The sequence below is a fragment of the Schistosoma mansoni genome, chromosome 1 (assembly GCF_000237925.1).
Source record: "Schistosoma mansoni strain Puerto Rico chromosome 1, complete genome".
NCBI lineage: Eukaryota > Metazoa > Platyhelminthes > Trematoda > Strigeidida > Schistosomatidae > Schistosoma > Schistosoma mansoni.
The window spans coordinates 52,940,418-52,959,296 of record NC_031495.1 but is presented as its reverse complement, the minus strand read 5'-3'; the positions used below and the strand labels follow the sequence as shown (position 1 = coordinate 52,959,296).

Genomic DNA, 18,879 nt, shown 5'->3' with positions numbered 1-18,879 from the left:
TCTAACAACCTGTTCGTCACAGAGTGTATTTGCGAGGTTAAGTATTACAGAACTTTTATAGATTTGCTTGCGTGCATAGATTTTAATGTATTTACGTCTCGTTCTACCAGAAGATATACAAAGAGAAAGATATGAATGAAATGAATGGTTAGTACCTGATAAGACAATACCTGCCAGGAGTTTGCAAGACGTCAAAAGATTTGCCACACACCTTGCTAACTGCCTTCAGCACTCTCCGCAGTACAGCAAAGCCTTTTCTTAAAAGTCCGGGAAAGAATAATGGAGAACAGTAAAGAATAATAGGTAATATGCAGGAATTGACAAATCGAAAGAGTAAATGGAGATTAATCATAATAATAGTAAATATAAGCAAGGGAATTCATTTGAAATGGAATTCTATTTGAATCATTTTCGTTCATCATCGACAGATTGTATAGCTATGCACAAAAATCCTCTAAGGCTTAAATTATGACAAATTTATTTTAATTTACCAAGTACTGTGTTTATTATTTCTAATACTAGGAAGCTTCCCTTCTTTCATCAGCTATAAAAAGATTTTCTATTTGATTCGCTTTATTCACTAACTAATACCTAATACTTTTGTTTATTCATAAATGATGAATTTATGATGATATCATGACAAACTGGTTTATTTTAAATTAGCTCTTATTGTACCGGTCACTATACACCCGTTGAGTGACGACGATGACGATGAAGTTCTAATCGGTAATAACGGAGAATACAAATCCATGAATGAAACTTTTTCAAACGATCTGGTCAAATGTGATGCTGTTAGTGAGTGTAATAGTCATAACACAGAATGTTATCGAGTCGATAACGCTGCCTGCTGTATATGTAGTGATGGATTTTTCGGTGCAGGAAATGCCAAGTGTTGGTCTGAAGGTTAGAAAAACTTTTTTTTAGAAAATATTATATATGCGCATCTTGTTATGTAATGCAAAGTTGTAACCGTATGTTTGAGTTTATATACTATTTAATCGGATTGTCTGACATTAATAAATCAAAGATATCAATATTTTATCAAAATAGCAAAGTAGTGATCAAAACCCTTGCCAATATTTATATAATTATTCGGTAGCCAAATCTAAATGAACTGGTCTTCCAAATAAAATTGTTCTCAAATGTTTGTATTAAAATATCTGTAAGGTAGTTTCCTAATGTGAAAATTTGACAATATTACCGAAACGTGATAAAATAAGTTGATTTACAGCATTAAGAATTATATTGAAGACAAAGTACTTCATTCCCTACCCAAGATTAACGAGGTCTATGATTGATTGATTAAGATATACAGGCAAAACGTAATTAATTAATTACCTTAGATTTCTATAATGCATTGATCTGTCTGGCTAAAACTAGCAAACATTTTCGTAAATTATATAAACATCAATAGTCCTGATAATGTATGAAAAATACAAGGAAGTCAGTCACTACAATGATGCATCAGTGGCATCAGTTCTTGATGTCATTAATTTCTGATCTGAGCCATGTTGGTAGATGCAGACTACTTGGTTGGGGTCCACGCGACAATCGTAACCAATGGTTGAAGACTCTAGGTGATATGGCTCAGAATCGATCACAATGGCGTAGGTGTATACACTCTTTATCTTCCCTTAAACCTTGAGATTAAAATAACTTCATAACTTTCATCCTTCCTATACTATATCCTTATATACAACCTTTATTTTACATATTACCACCACTAAATTAACTGCTATGAATTCGGTGTTCATGTTGTTGTGGTAATGAGGTATGGCAACTTGGACCGATGCATATATGTGCCTGGTCCTACGTTGTAGATGACTGACTGACTGACGGACGTTAAAGACCATAAAACCTACATCATGTCTTTATTGTACAATGGAGTTTGTATTATTGTATTTTTATTACTCTCCTCATTGCCTAGGATCATGTTTTAGCAAACTAATCATACAGGAAATGCATACTAGCAGGAAAAAATATTTATATATATAAATTAAGTTATTTACATATCGTACATAAGTAGGCTTTCATTGAAAATGAAAGCCGAAATCTCTCAAGATTATATTTTGGTTTGTACATTACAAATTCGCGATAAATATATATACACTCCATAATATATGTTTCCTTCATTCTTTATATTTCAGTCAATGATCATAAATTTTCTTTTTCTGGTTCCCTAACCGCACGCTTTGGTAGTGAGCATTCCAGTTCACCTCTGCATATTTATCTGGATATTCAACATGGTTCACTGAGACGCAGTTCTAGTGGAATTCGTGGTGGTCAGACAAACGACAGAATTTATTCAACTATACGTCTAATTACACCTGTATTCCACATTTTAAACTCGATGATTTCTAGTCCTTGTGAAAATATTCCGAAACGTGAACGTGTTTATAATCTTTTCACGTTAGGAAATGGATTACAACGTCCTTTCAAGGTGTTATTCCAGTTTGATATTGAAAGAGTTGGGAAATTTACAATCCAAGCCATACTTGAGCTACGCGATTTCACAACAGGAGCATACGCTAGTGGTGTAATAGAATTAGAGGCGTTTAGTACAGAAAATTTAAACCTACTCGATCGGTCTTATATAGAGGCTTACAGTGCTTCTGATAAGCCAGATAAAACGTATTACGCCAATTATAAAATTGATGATCATGGCCGTATTGTATTTCCAGAGCAAACTGTTAAATTTATTGTTGAGCATCGTGACTCAAATGAAATAAGTAATTTTCCTGAAGAAATTAATGTACATTGGTCTGCTGTTGCTGAATCAGAAAGTTGCTTGCTCAAACAAGTCAGCTCTATACCTAAGAATGAATGGTATTATATTCGTCTTAAAGATCGTGGTTACTGTAGTGAGGATTGTTCTGCACCAGATGGCTCTTGTAATTTATTCTGTGTAGATGAACCTTTGTTATTAGCCACAGAACCAAGTAAGTTTAAATAAAATTCATTGTTAAAACAAGCATATTTTAATTAAATTAGTTTTAGTTGTGTTATAAGAAAACTTTTTGCACAATTTCATAGTTTTTGTGACTTAACTTCTGTCCACTTCATCAACCTCATTACAAGTACTTGAAGTATAATATCTGATATGACCATTGACAAATCTAATCACAGACATTGTCATGAAATTATCAGGAAAGAAAATCTATCCAATGATAAGCTGATGTAATTGCACATATACGCTAACATGAATAGAAATTATACTTCAAAGTTATCAGTGTCTCTGTCTGATGTAATAAAAGCGTAAATCTGAAGTGTAGTGAGAAAATGTTGACATTCACTTGGTGTTGTATAATTGTACCTTCCCATTGGTATTTAGGACTGCAACTGGTCAGTCTCTTGTTGGCATTTGTGCATACTGTACGGACTGCCTCGATATTGCCTGAAGTCACAAGCTTTTATAAGTAAAGATTGATGGTACTGGGTTCGAGTTCCAGAGTGAACATCAACTCTGAGATGCAGGTACATCCAGCTGACGAGTCCCAAATAGGACGAAATGCGCCTCCTGGATTCCACTGCTAGCCATTATCCATCTTTACTTATAAATGTTAGCATTGTTAAATATGAACACATTCATTTGAACCCCAATAATAAATTTCATTTAGGTCAGAATTTAAAATAAAAACAAGAAAATAAATTATATTGAATAGAACGAATAAATAAACGTTATTATTATACCACAACAAAAATAGTCAATAAAGGTTTCCTGAAATCAAAAACAATTAGTCGCTTGGATTAATCTATACTGTACAGTGAGAATACAAAGTCTAACAGACCTATGGAATATATTAACCCAGCAGTTTTCTTACAGTTTAATCATATAATAACATATTAAGATTCTTGTATGGGAACTAGAGATAAAGCTGAGCAAGTGGAAGCATAAAAATAAAGAAGGACAGTAAGTAAAAACGACGTTAATCATACCATTCTGGATACTATGATTAAACTAGTATCATCAGACTAGGTATAGTGTAAGTACAAATAGTTTCTGAACATCCAAGAGGGATTGAATTTTTCTATAACCACGGCTTCAAAGGACTTTTGCCATACTGTTTGTATACAATGTCACAGTGGCTAAACTAATGGCAACACTGTGATTGCGACAGTGACATGATTGACTGTTAAATGATTGGAGGTAGTCGACAGGACAGCATGACATTTAACACTACTCAGTGATCAATCAATTGTAAACATGTTTGACTTTAGAGATAGAGAGATATCTATAATCTGGTCTCATATCATACTTGAAACTTATTTATTTTCGCAGTAATTTTGGTACATTACCAATCCCTTGCTTGTAGTTTGCTGTGTATTTGTATAACGTGTAAATGTATGTCATTTCCGACTTACAATCAAATTGCTTTGAAATTCGGTGAAGCCTTGAAAATGTGAAAATTTATATGGATTCTTGATGGTAGTCTATCATTAGAATATCAGTATAAGGGGTTTGCAAATATTGTAGTATTTTCACTCTTGAAATCGCGATTTCTAAAGGTGGTCTAGCTGAGATTATTTTGTAATTTCAAGAGTGAAAGTACTACAACCTTCACAAATCCCCCATACTAATCACAATCATGTGTTCACGAGTGACTAACTTCACTATATAACTCCTGGAGTTCTAGTGAGAAGCTGAGAACGGTAGAGTTGAATCTGTGTCGGTTGTGAGGTAGTTAACTACCGGAAGGCACAGATGAAGGTCTGAACAAGATCATGGATTGTTACAGGCCAGACATAATCACCAGTGAATGCTCAGCGATCTATATGTAAAGCGTTTGTGCGAGACGATGGGTCCGCAGTTCAATTTCTGTGTAGCCATCGAGTGCCTCAAGGTCTCAATGGTGATCTAGGTCAGATCAGTGTGTGGTTTTAGCAGTGAAAATTTGATTGGAATGGTAAATTGTGGTGGTGGGATACTGAAGGGACTGTAACTCATTTGTTTCTGAGAATGTTCAGTGATTTGACCTGTAGAAAAACTATATTCATTTAATAATGTTCTTCTCTATCACTTGTCTAGATGAATAAGTCGGTTTTTGAAAAAGCTCAGTTGAATCAAAACTCATGTTCGTATTATAAAAGTAGTGTAATTTAATTTTGTCAGAAGAACCGATATTCTTGTAGGTTAGACTCTTTTAGCTGAATTAATCGATCTTGTCTCTAATTTAAATTTGAAGCAATTTTCTATGAAGTTTAATTTGTATCCAGACAAATTTTATTTGAACCTTTTATAAAATTCTATTCATGACATTTTAGGTCCTTGTGATTGTGTAACATGTGATCGTCATGGTGAAGTGTGTCGACCAGAGGGCGCGAGTTATAGATGTGAATGTGGTCAGGGCTTGAAGCTAATGCCTGATAACACATGTCAAGGTAAGTTGTGCTTTATTTTGAATCTTAACTCCCAGAACGGGAAATGAAAACTCGGATTTATATATATATATATATATATATATATATATTACCAAGTTGGAGGCTGAAATGTAAACGTAAAAGGAACTCCAGGAGTCTTTATAGAAAATAAACGTAAAAGGAACTCCAGGAGTCTTTATAGAAAATAGCGAAAATAAATAAGATGAACTTCAGAGACTGAAAAAAAAACATTATCAAGCTATTCGTAAACTTGTTGAAAGTAGTGAAAGGATATAAAATATGAAGCTATCAACTACAAATCATATTACTACTAAATCAGTGATAAACAGTGTCAGTAGTATGTTAGTAAGAAAAATGATTGCTTAGTGATTTATAATTGCTACAAATCAGATAGAAATGAAAACCAACCCAAAATAGCCTGTCTCACAAGTATTCATTAGCTGATATTACAAAAATATTTATATGTATTATGATGAACTAATCTGTGTTATTTTCTATGATCAGCATTCTAGGTGTTGTGTTTAACACTAGGTAAATGTTTTAGTGATATGTGACATCCAGTTGCTGGTATCCCATAAAATAATTAACAAAACCTTTATAGGATTTTATTTATTGAAGAAATATCTTCTACAAGGTCATGAAATATTTTACTTCGTGGAGAAGTTAATCATAATGTATTTTAACATTATATATCTAATCTTTTTTAACAGAAATTTCTTATATTTCTATTTTACATTTGCATCTCGTTTATTAATTTGATATCATGGATTCCACATTGTGTCATAAGCCACTTCACTGGTGGATGGTAAGTTAACTATTAACAAATAAATAAATGAACTGTTTGCTAGCATAAATTTATTTTAGTGTAATCATTTACGTTAAATAATAATTCAGCCAGTTTTATTTTGTAGTGTCGATTGATATGTTAAGCCCATATACCATATGATAGCTTCAGGACAAGCCAATTTACTTATCTATTTTGAGTCATGTTTCGACCTTGTTAATTATTCACTTATTAATCCTGACTATTTTTATATGAGCGTATGTGTGTGTACACTTCCTATCCTATTCATCGCTTGTCTGTAACTTATTCTTGTCTGACTATAAATATTGATTAACGCTTGATTAAAGCGAGTTGATTTACCCGCCATCGCCAATGCGTGTCATTTATGCTTCACTCGCTTACTCGCTTGTTGCTCGATCGCTCGCTCAGGTGGTGGTAGCTCTCTGGCCTGAGTTATTTAACAATAAACTGTAGTTGCTGCTTCTCTTTGCCTTCTGATTTTTTGCACCGTTAAGCTTGGGATTACAACGGTTATCAAGGTGAACGATTAAAGAAGCACGGGACTACAGTCTCATTCACATTTCGTTAATAAGCATTCATCATTTCTGCTTAAAGCTTTACGTTTCTGATTTTGATCTTCACAATAAAGAGGTTAATGAATATAAGTTCATGAGTAGAACTAAAATAATAGTTCATTGGACTAATATTGAAAACATTGGAGGTTCATACTTAAAGGATTAATTTTTAACTCGTTTCCTAAATAGTTTTAAATAGCTACTAGTCGTTTGAAACAGTCCATAGATTTCGATCATATCAACATGATAGTTTACTCAACCACATAAAAATACTCCATTTGATAACGTTTTCGAATTAAGAAATGTCTGTTAGATTGTGGTTTTGTAGGTTTATATTCTGGGTGTTTTAAATGACTAATACTCGGAATGATAAATTATTTATCTTTTAGATTTATGGTGTTTGTAATGGATTTAAGGCCTTTCTAAATGTGGTTCCTTTCCAAATACTTCAATGTTATGTTAACTTATATTTCAACATGTTCGTTCAACATAATCGTCGGTCATATTTTGTTAGACACAGCTATACTATTTTTATTTTAATCTATTATACAAGAAAATCTCTTTTGTAAAGAATATTCGATTCATAATACTAGAATCGTGCTACTAAACTTATTTTTATTGGGACATTGAAACTTGATGTATTCATTGATTCAATGTGTAACAAGTTGAAATGATCTATAAAACTGTTAACCTTAGTATATGTATTTTTTTAGTAGCTAACTATCTTGGTGTACAGTGTGGTTCTGTCAATTGTCATACTCATGCTCGCTGTATTGATCCAAATCAAGCGTTTTGTCAATGTTTACCCGGTTACAGAGGAGATGGTGTTAGCCATTGTGAAAATGGTAAGATATACTTTAATAATAATATAACGTACTCTTAACAAAACATCGTGCATTATTATCCTCTCCCATAACCTTTATGAGTTTACCAATACTTATTCTACTAAACTAACGAAACTATTACCTGAATTGTTAAGGTACAGTCGTCAGAAAAGTAGTATTTGTTTAATAAGGTATTTTTATGTCAAATAAGGTATTTAATGCTTTATACCGTAGCCCCTTTGTTGCATATAAAGGCCTCAGCATGTCCAATTTTCACAGTTCACTTTAACTTATTGTCATACTTTTATTAATATTTATTAAGTATATTAATCAGGCTAGAACCAAATGATTCCTAAACACTAATATTGTATTATCCGTATTGTAACTATAATTAAAAGTGTTTATAATTCACTTATTTGATCGATTTTGTGATTGATAAGTGGCTAAAACAGTGAAACTTAACCTAGAATAGCATGAAAAAAAGGTAGTATAAATAAATGTAAATTTTACAAAACTATTTAGATCTAGTAACCTTTTGTCAGTCTACACAGCCTTTACATTAACTGATTATCAATTAATAATTAATGCAAAGTTATACTCATCTACCTTCTGATCAAGTACTATTAATCACATTCTCAGAAGAGGGTTTCGTGGAGATTTTTGTAATTTTATAGATGAGATCATGAGTGAATTGAAGGTAGATCACCATGGAAAACCTGGAAGCACTGGATGGCCTTTTCGTCCTACTGTGGGACTCATCAGCAGTGCGCATCCACGATCCCATCTCGCCGGATTCAAAGTACCTGAAGTTTGTGCTGATGATGTCGTTCAGAAGGACGATAAAAGCTCCACGACCAAACCATCCAGCTCAGAGAAAAAAACTCTATCAAAATCATCCACCTGAGCAACAAATCTTCTCCACCATCTCAAAGTAGCCTCTTGCTTTTTTCGTTTTTTTCTACAATCTGATAGTTTTTCTTTCAACAACTACAAACCATAAAATTAAAAAAATTTCATTGGTTCTAAATTATTCACATTTATTACCATGAATAGTGGAGTAATTCTTTATTATTAAGTTACCCCCTATTTTTCAGTAATTAACTGCTAATAAAATGGATACTTCATTATACTTCTATTATAAAGCTTCCAAATATAAGTTAAAACAATAAATAATTATAGTATAGTATATAGTATATATAGTATCCATCTATGTAGTATATATATATATACTTAGTATCTATATATATAGTAGTATACATAGTTTATATAGTGTATATAGTTTATATAGTATATATATATATATATATATATTACTTACTTACTTACGCTTGTTACTCCCAATGGAGCGTAGGGCGCCGACCAGCTTTCTGCGACCCACTCTGTCCTAGGCCTTCTTTTCTAGTTCTATCCATTTAGTATACATATATAGTATATATATAATATATATATCGTACATATATAGTACATATATATGTCTGTATATATATAGTATATAATATACGTTCTGTTACACCTATATTTATTAAAGCAAAAGAGTGAATAGATATTATTCTATAAAGTATCTTAACTGGTACAATAAACTGACAAACCTAACCCTAACCCTAAAATATTCGTGATGCAACTGATTACCTTTATAATTATTCATAATCACTTCAATATTTTTAATAATATACACCTAATCGAATTCTCCTTTACAGTAACATCATTTATCCGAATGTAAAATTAACTAACTATAAGAAATAACAGTTCCATATGTGTTTACCTCTTAGTGAATAAAAATATTAAAGATTTATAATTTAGTATAATGTTGTTTCTACCTGACCTTTATTATAAATTATATGTATGAGATATTTTCTATTAAGCAGTCATATGGCGCCAAAGTTTGTTAGTGGCACAATAGTTAAGGTTATGAATCAGTGTCTGAATTATGGAAAAAAAGTATTTATGAGTACATTATAGATAACTTTTAAATCGTAACTCATAGTGGCATGATTTCAATTATAACAACTTTACTAACAATATATATATATATATATATATATATATATATATATATTGGTTCTTTTATTAGGAACATACCGTATAAATAATCATAGTAAACGTATTCAAATAATATAGCTATGATGGATCAACAGAATTCGCCCCGGTACGGCCGAGAGTGGGGAGAGTCCGCTCTCCCCACATGGCCACGCGTAAATGGCCTCTGCCAAGGAAGTCCTACTCACTGCCTTCTCGTGGCATTACTGTTGTTTACAAAATTGAGGGGACGAAAAGCGAATCTCCTGCGCTTTATCCGGCTTGGTGGATATGGAGGATCCACCTAGGGGAGTTGGAAAACCCTGATTCCAAACCAATGGTGCACATGGACTCCAGTATCCGAAGGGAACAAATGGAGTATGAATCAATCGTTGGTCACCGGCTATCATGGGACTGCATCTCCTCACGATGCTCCACTGCCTTGTGGATCAGAACTTCAGGTCAAAGGCTCGGAGTGTGGCCTCCTAAGAAAACCACCTGTTTCGGTTTTGGCACCCGGGCAGTATTACAAGCCTCACACAAATCAAATGAGATTTGTGTGGCGCATATGTATCTGGTGCTTCTTTGTACCAATATTTACGTGTTTAAATAAATAAATATATATATTCTTCTCCTAATGTATATCCAGACTAAAAACAACGAATTACTTAAATGGTTTGATAGGCTATTTAGAAATGACGAAAGATTGAGATCATACCACATAAAAATTTGGAAGTAAGCTTGAAGTTGTTGAGTCACTAAGACTAATAAACATGCTATAACTTGTTCGGTGTAATTTGATACGTACTAAGAAATATATAAATATAAAACTATTTACTAGTCAGTGTAAGCATCTCATCTTTACCGAGGGCCGACCGCGGATTGAATAGCTAACCAATAAAGTCTGAGAGTGAGATGCTAGTTGAGGCGATTTCGATTCTCTTGACAGCACCATTTCCCATTAAAGTTGGAAATGCACTTTTCTGATGAGTCTTAACTAATGCGAGATCTTGGTGCACAGCTAGGTGTCAATTGCCTTCAGTAACTAACATCAGTTCATGAACTCACTTTCCAACTATTGATCAATCGTTTACTTTATACTAATCACATTTTTATTGGACTTATATCGAAAACACCCAGTCACATGTATTTTAGAAATATGCGCCGAAAATTACAGCGAAGAAAAAACGAAAAAGATCAAGGGAAAGAGATAGAGTTTGAAACCTTGGGCTACCAGTTCTATTCAAAACGCTTTTCAAATGAATACATGTTAAGCGACGTATTATGTAAATAAATTGGATTAGAGACGTACTTAAAATATATTTTTCAAAAATGTCATCTTAGTCTGTTTGATTCTATTATATACAAAGATTATCTCATCAAGATTTAAAAAATTATTCAAAAGTAAAAGACTAATATTTGAACGAAGACTATTCTTTTCGATAATTTCTCTTCACGTTCTACAATTATATATCCAAATTAATAATCCGAAAAAATGACCAGGTTAAAGGCAAAGTACATCGTTTAAAGCATGTAAATTTAGGATTATCATACCAAATAGAATAAAATTGTTAATGTTGATATGACTCATATAGAATATTAAGTTGAATCTGTATATATGTTAAGTGAAAATTTAAGATCTATGATCAGCAGAAATATGGATCAATTAGGGTGAGGGAGATATGATAGTGCAATTACAATTCTATCGAAAGTAATTGTAATTTGGAAATGGCATCGGTTCGTGAAACAATCAAAAATTCAGTGTCTAGTTAATAATAATTCTCAGCAGCTTTTCATTTGGTGTCAGTTCGTGATCAAAGTTATCTTGAGATCAGTTTTATTAATCGTGAATATTTTATAAACACGTTGATGCTAATATCTATCGTCAAGTAATATCCCAAATTAAATGAATTTAGAAATTCATACTTCAGGCTTTGAGAGTCTGAATATGTTATAGTAACCGAAACACTTAGTTTGTTTATGTGCATAATTTTGTAAGGAGCACCAGCTTATAGTATGACATCTGTTTAGTACTCTATATTTATTGTGTGATATCAGTCCATGATTCAAATTATCCACCTATATTTCCAACAATAAAATCGAAGTGAAAATCTGTTACATTGTGAATTATTTTATCTAAAGTCTTGTGAATACAAAACAAACAGAGCTTTAGATTGTTAATGCTAGTAGAATATATGAAAATATGTAAGATACGTATTTAGCAAAAACGTATTTTAAAGTATAGCTCAAGTTATTAGACTGACATCTGTTGAACGTTCTTTTTTCTAAGAAACAGAAGAACCTTGTAAATGGAAATTTCTGTAAATCTTTAGTTACTTATTGAAAGTTGTCTCTCCAAACATCTGCTTCACACATCTGTATGTCTATTATATACCAAAATTTATTATCCTGCCATCGTATTGTTTTCATACATGCTTTTTTGATTAGTTTATAAGATAAGGGATTGATTATGATAACAAAAAATGTTTATGTGTTTATTGTGTATTTGAATGTTTTCCTATGGACTCTTTATTGCAAAACAAGTTCATATTAGCAAATCCAAAGAGTATAAAGAGAAGGGAAATAATTATGATGAAAAAGTATTTGTCTGAAGTTTCAATCAATAAAAGTTCCAGTGTTATATATATATATATATAATTACATCACCGAAGATTTCGAAACCGCCCATAGTTCCTCCATAATGTTTACAGCTATTCAAGTAAACAGATGTACATAGAATAACCAACTATGAATAAGTATGATAAAATTTTGGGATTGTTATCCTGAGAAATAAGATGTCAGGCACTGTTTTTCACTCCCAAATAATGATATCTTATCACAAACCGGAACAGTTGAAAGTATCCATAAAAATTTTTATTCAATTAAAATAACCGTGATCAATTGGATCTCTTTGCCATGAAACAAAAAAAGTGTTTACCTCTTGATGACGCTCAAGATAGTAATTACTTATATGATGAAGCAATATATCTTTATTTATAAGCTCCACATCAAATGTAGTATTGGTATCTATGTGGTTTCCCCATGGGTAACTTAAAATATCGTGGGATAAAATTCGTAATGGCAGTGTGAAATCGCTAACCCTTACTTCTGTCCCATCCATTTTTATTCTGGTTAATGATCATTCAAAAATAATTAGGTTAAACATTTTCAATATTATCCCTAGTTTTTGAACTGTGTACTAAGTCATCTATCTTTTAGACAGGGGTACTGTTGAACTGTGCTTGACTGTATTTTTGCAAATGAAAATTTACGATTCCTTAACGTTTTTTAACACTTAAATTTTCCTCGGATTTTTTCCATTAGGTATTACCATAAAATCCGTAGAAACGCACAGATTTGTGAATGAATTTAGCCTATTTCTTTTAAAATACTACCTGGGTAATATGAACCATACAATAAATAACATATTATCTAGTTAAATATCTTCAGTTGGTCGAAAAATTGACCTTAATCTCATGTAAATCATATATGTTCTTCAAAATATCAAAACTTCATAATATTCTTCACTTGGATTTCTTGAACCTTGAAAGAAATAAAATTGGACGATTTCTTTCAACCTACTTCAACTGTACTGAATGGTTTCCAAGAATACAAAAGACATCAAACTTTATTATCGTTAGTAAAGTTTGACTTGATCATTTTAAACAGACCGAGCGTTTGGTGTACTGTAAACTGATTAAATCTGAACTGACACATGTAATTTCAAACTCTTATTTCCCAAGAACAAGCAATCAGGCAGAAAAACATGAATTCATTTCATTAAGTTCTCATCAACTGCTTATAACCGATAATATTTTAAAATAAAAATTATCGCCAAATTTGCTTACTGAAAACAGTTAAATTGGATATACATCATCGTGGTAGAATAGTGATTCGAATAAATATAATGTGGTTGCAGACATAAAGAGCGTTGAAAATAGATATATATGAGAGAAGATCCTAGATCATCAGGTATAATAACAAGAGATCATAGAACTACAACAATTCGTTTGTTTTTTAACGAAATAGTCGTACATTCATTCAAATCGCTATTCCACCATGATAGTACATATTTAATTTTACTATTATAAATATGTAAACTTCACGATAATTTTGATTTTAAAATACTATAAGTCGTAGACAGCTGATGTGAACTTATTGAAATAAAATGAATTCACATTATTCTGTTCAATTCCATGTGCTTGTTTTCTTCACTATACTTAAGTGAATTTCTGACATTTCGCGGCTCAGTGTTAGCCAGCATTTTGTGAGTTGATTAGTAATTTTACTCGGTCATCTATCTATCCTTTAAAGAAGTGACTTACACTAAGCTGTTAGACATCAAATATTTAATTTGCTTCTCAACAGGATATTGAAAACATTTTGTTATTATAACATTAATGACGTGAAATATATCATACACAAAATGACATCTTTGCACAGAACAATATAGATGCAATATACTAATAGATTTATCTTCAAAATGTCGATTTCATTTTGATTGACAAATTTTTAGCTCCTAGTAGTTATTTAATACAATTTAAGTAACGTTGACTCTAATCTAAACTTGAACATGAATACAGATATGGTTTAATAGATTAAGCAAACTAATGCTTATTCGAAAATACTTTTTTGCTGAACAAAATTTAATAGCAAAGAAAAGTAAATTACGATTATGCAATCAAAACAAATGAAAGCGTTCCAAGAGTTACGTAACAAACTGAGGGTAACGTCACAACGGTACACATTTGAGTACATATGTAATACATCTACCAGTTCACCTGCTCTTGTGGAGTTAAGTACATAGGCCGTAGCTAGTGCTCTTTTTCAACTAGATATGAGAAAATATCCCTGTGTGGTGAGAGCAGAGCAGTTAGGAGTTCCATTCTTGAACACCTTATCGACTTTATTCACTCTAATTATCCACAGGTTAGTTTTATAGGTTGTGTATACAGTTCGTACAAATCTACCTAAATTTCTTCGTATCCAACTCTTTAAAATAGCAGAGGCTCAAGCCAGAATTGTGCGTACAAAAGAATTACGTTTTATCGTTTTCGTTACCTTGACCTTAGTCTATTATTACTGTTATTATTATTTTTCCGTTTCCTTATTCCCCTCTCCCTGTACTTAAGTCTCATATCTCCATGATTTTATTCAAAATTGTTTCTGATATCATTTCATTTAATTATGCACTTATTTTACCTTTAATTACCTTCAGTTATTAGAAGGGGGTTTTGTGGAGATTTCAGTATTTTCATAGTTGAGATCATGAGTCAATTGAAGCTAGACCACTATGGAAAACCTGGAAGCACTGGACGGCTGTTTCGTCCTATTGTGAGACTCCTCAGCAGTGCGCATCCACAATCCCGCCCCGCGAGATTCGTTTGTAATAAAAACATTTTAGTCATCTTACTGCATTCACATTATAATTCGTTGCTAACTTATTAATTTTATTGTTACTATTCTTATTACGTAGTCTAGTATCATAATCTTTCAAATGAATCATCATGTTTATTCCTTGTTCATATATCTTCATAGAATTGTACTTTAACAAAAAATGTTTTCATAAATATATGATTGTACAGTTTGATAGTAAGTTTGTTGAAAGTAGATCCCTTCTCTGAACTTCAATTTTTTAATGTGTAAATGGGACTTATAGGTCAGCATATGCAATCGTAATATGGACAGTCTTTTAAATCCATTATTGTGTTTGAATAAGCGAGAAAAATAGATTTTTCATGTCATTTCGGGAAAATCGTTACTAAGATGGTAACCAGATTAGGTCACTTTATCAAGTTAAACTATTTTTTGTGCAAAAAAAGTCCAAGTTAATTCAACTAATGAAAATGACCTGATGATTCATTAAAAGATTTAACAGATTAAGAAACACTCTGTGACTATTCAAATGGATTATGCTTAGGTCACTTCATTAGACATCATGCTTTTTTTAAACATATCTGTAAGGGTATTTGTTCCCTTTGTTTCAGATAATCGTATTATGACGAATGAATTGTCCCGTTTAAGAAAAATTTGTTCATGTTTAATATTGTTCTAAAGGTTTTAGTATATTTCAAAGCAAATAATGTCATTTTTCACCTAATTGTTAAACTGGTTTCACCTTAACTAATCTTATATTCGTTAAATCTGTACAGAATATGTAATCTTTTCTTAGAATATATAATTAATACCTTTTAGGTTAACAAACCTTTCGTTGTAATGTATTGAACTAAGGACACAAAAGATACATTGTGATTATTTTAATACATTTGGTTTGTTCCTTTATTTTTGAATTCTGTCTTTTATTTGATATATCTTCCCGAACAATAAGTGGGCTGTAACATATTAACTGGAAAGAAGTTATGATGTTATTTTGTGAAATCCTCATATTTACTTGCTATGAGAATCTACCATCAAATCAATTGAAGTATTTGTATATCACAGGGATTGTAGCAAAAAATATTTGAATAAACCAAATATCCCAAGTTAAATGTATGGAATGATGTCACTTAATAATAATAAAAAGATGATAGAAGTTATATTTTATGGTATGACATTTTTCAATAGGCAGCCCATAACATTAATCTAAAGGCGAATGATTCATTGTCAAAGTACCTAAGGTTAATAATGCTTATCGTTAGTGACACCAGCAAGAACTAAACGAAGGTTTAAATCTCTTCCTGACTGCCTACAAATTCCATTTACTGACTGAGATCTTTTTGATCATGAAACTTAATGATGGTAATGTTTGACCAATGATTAGCCCATTAAATGGCGTGTATTCGAAATGCCATAATGTAATTGATAAAAATTTTGAAATGTATTGACACCATTATCGTTTTTAGTGTTAACTAAAGTGATAATAGACAATAGATCACGAAAAATATCTACATAACTGTACGATTCAGATAAACCTTCTCTAGGTTACTTTATTCGTACTTTATACCTAGGAGTATTAGCCTTACATAATAGTGTATTTGACTTGTCTTTAATTTTTTAAGTTAGTACCAGTAAACGTTTTACTGTATATTCCTCACATTTCCATGATTAACAATAATACAGAAACTTTAACTATCCTATCTCATGTAAAGGAGATTTTCAGAGAATTGAATATGAAGTTTACCCGGAATGTTTTTCTCTAATTATGTTTAGCATAGCAGGATATAATTTCTTATCCTTCGATTCTCGCTGTTGTCTTGTTTTGCTTACAAATCAGTGGACGAATGAAAATATGACACTGCAGTTCTGTTATCATCTAGGAGTCCCAGTGTAGTGAACGAACACTACACTCTTTATCTGTTGGATTCATTAGTTAAGCTTCTTGAAATCCATTTCTATTTATCCACTATTTAACACTAAAAAATTTATCAAATCCATTTTGTTTATTTTATAGATCCATGTTCTAAATGTCGTCGCAATGAGATTTGTGAAAATGGTATATGTATAGCAAGTGGTGTTGATCTATGCGAAGGGGTTCAGTGTGGAGAACAAGCTTTCTGTCAAGATGGTGCATGTGTTTGTACACCAGGCTATACTGGAGACCCAGTTGTCAAATGTTATGAAGAAAGAGGTGAGCTTGCGATATGAAATGTAAACCAATTAGTCCCTCTGATAAATTCGGGTAGTGTAATAATAAGACGAAGATTATTAGAACTATATGACATATTAGCGCAACACATTTCGAACAATCTGGTCACACATAAATGTTCTTAACAAGTATATATATAATCAGATTGTTCGAAATATATTGCGTCGACATATCACATAGTTCTGGGAATTTCGTCATCTCATAACACTATCCGAAATTATGTGTATCTATGTTTTACTTGCATGATCAAGACTCTTTTTCCCCACTTGGGGATTTCAATTATTTTTCTGATTATGTTCGGTAAAAATCCTCTCCACATTACACAATAGGGTCAATATCTGCCACTAATAGTAACGAAGATATATATATATATATATATATATATATATATATATATATATATACAGAGAGAGAGGGAGAGAGAGATTATTTTTGTCAGAATACATAACATTTCTCATTTTATTAGATCGATGTTTTCATGTATATTGTCATCCAAATGCACAATGTCATAATGACGAATGTCATCGTGTAGAAGGTTTTCAAAGTGATGTGTATTACGATTGTAAGTCTGAAGTTTACGGTAAGTTAGCTTCCCTTACTTATAGGTTTTTTTCGTTCCTCTAGTGTAATTTCATTCTTCAAACAGCTTCTTTATGTATTTTGAAACAATCCGTTTACGCGAATTCCCCCGGGCCCTTTCCCACTATGTTCTTTTAAGAAATACTACCATTTTAAACGTTAAGTTTTTAAGTTTATTATTTGACGCAGAAATATTTTTTTTTACATTACCACGGTATGTTTGCATGCCTTCTAAATTAAACTACCATATATACTATATAACACAATAATTCATGCACAGATTTTTCAAGTGTTTTGTTTAATCCATTTTTATTCAATGTTTGTCTTTAAGATACTAAACATAGTAGACGTGCATATTATTCTTCTACACTCAATTTTTAACGTCTTATGTTTGTACTCAGTACAATGATATGGTAAACTAACATCATGAATATTATAAACTCTGCATCAAACATTTCTTTGATTATATACTTACTTATTTATTCAGATTTAAAAAAAATTGAAGTTTAAAACTATTTAACTATTTACCGTTAACTATATCTACTTAAATCATACATTTAACAAATTATCTCTGATCAACATGCTTAACCTACCATGGTTAAGAAGATTATTTCCTAGAAAGTGGTTCGAAAAAGATCCAGAGTTATCGGATGTTGAGTGGAGCTTTGAAGTAATAATCTGTGTTTGTGAATGATAACAGTTTCATCCTATTATGGGACCCTTAGTGGTGCGCATCAACGACCCCGTACGCATCACTTGAACCCAGGACCTTCGGTCTCGTCCTGCATTCGAGTTACGTGTACGGGATCGTGGATATCTACTGATGGGGGGTCCCATATTAGAATTTTATGAAAAGTTTTAAACTGATCCATTTCTTCCCTTCTTTCGGTCTTTAGAGATAAATTTGGTCAGATTTTAGTTTGTTGCAAAGTTAACCATCTCAATCTACTTTTTGTATACGATAACTTTTCTAACTTGGTGTTTTACAACTCCTAAGATTACTTAGAATTTATAATTATATTTTTCAAGTTAGATTTTGATCAAACTTACTTTCTCAATAGTCGTATAGAAATCCTTTCATAGTTTTATCCCGGGGTCAAAGTTCATGTAAAGCAATGACTCATTCAATTAACTTTC

The 18,879-nt window shown here is 31.8% G+C and overlaps 1 protein-coding gene across 1 annotated transcript in view; it reads left to right on the top strand.

Moving 5' to 3' along the window:
* Smp_154760 (egf-like domain protein) overlaps nucleotides 1-18,879 on the top strand; it is a gene marked incomplete at its 5' end in the record, with an annotated part of 77,323 nt that overhangs the window by 14,466 nt on the left and 43,978 nt on the right. Inside the window, 6 exons of the mRNA XM_018794830.1 lie at nucleotides 664-903; nucleotides 2,148-2,939; nucleotides 5,263-5,379; nucleotides 6,167-6,184; nucleotides 7,452-7,583; nucleotides 16,969-17,145. Of these exons, the coding sequence (XP_018649203.1) occupies nucleotides 664-903; nucleotides 2,148-2,939; nucleotides 5,263-5,379; nucleotides 6,167-6,184; nucleotides 7,452-7,583; nucleotides 16,969-17,145 (1,476 nt within the window). The remainder of the gene's footprint in view (nucleotides 1-663; nucleotides 904-2,147; nucleotides 2,940-5,262; nucleotides 5,380-6,166; nucleotides 6,185-7,451; nucleotides 7,584-16,968; nucleotides 17,146-18,879) is intronic.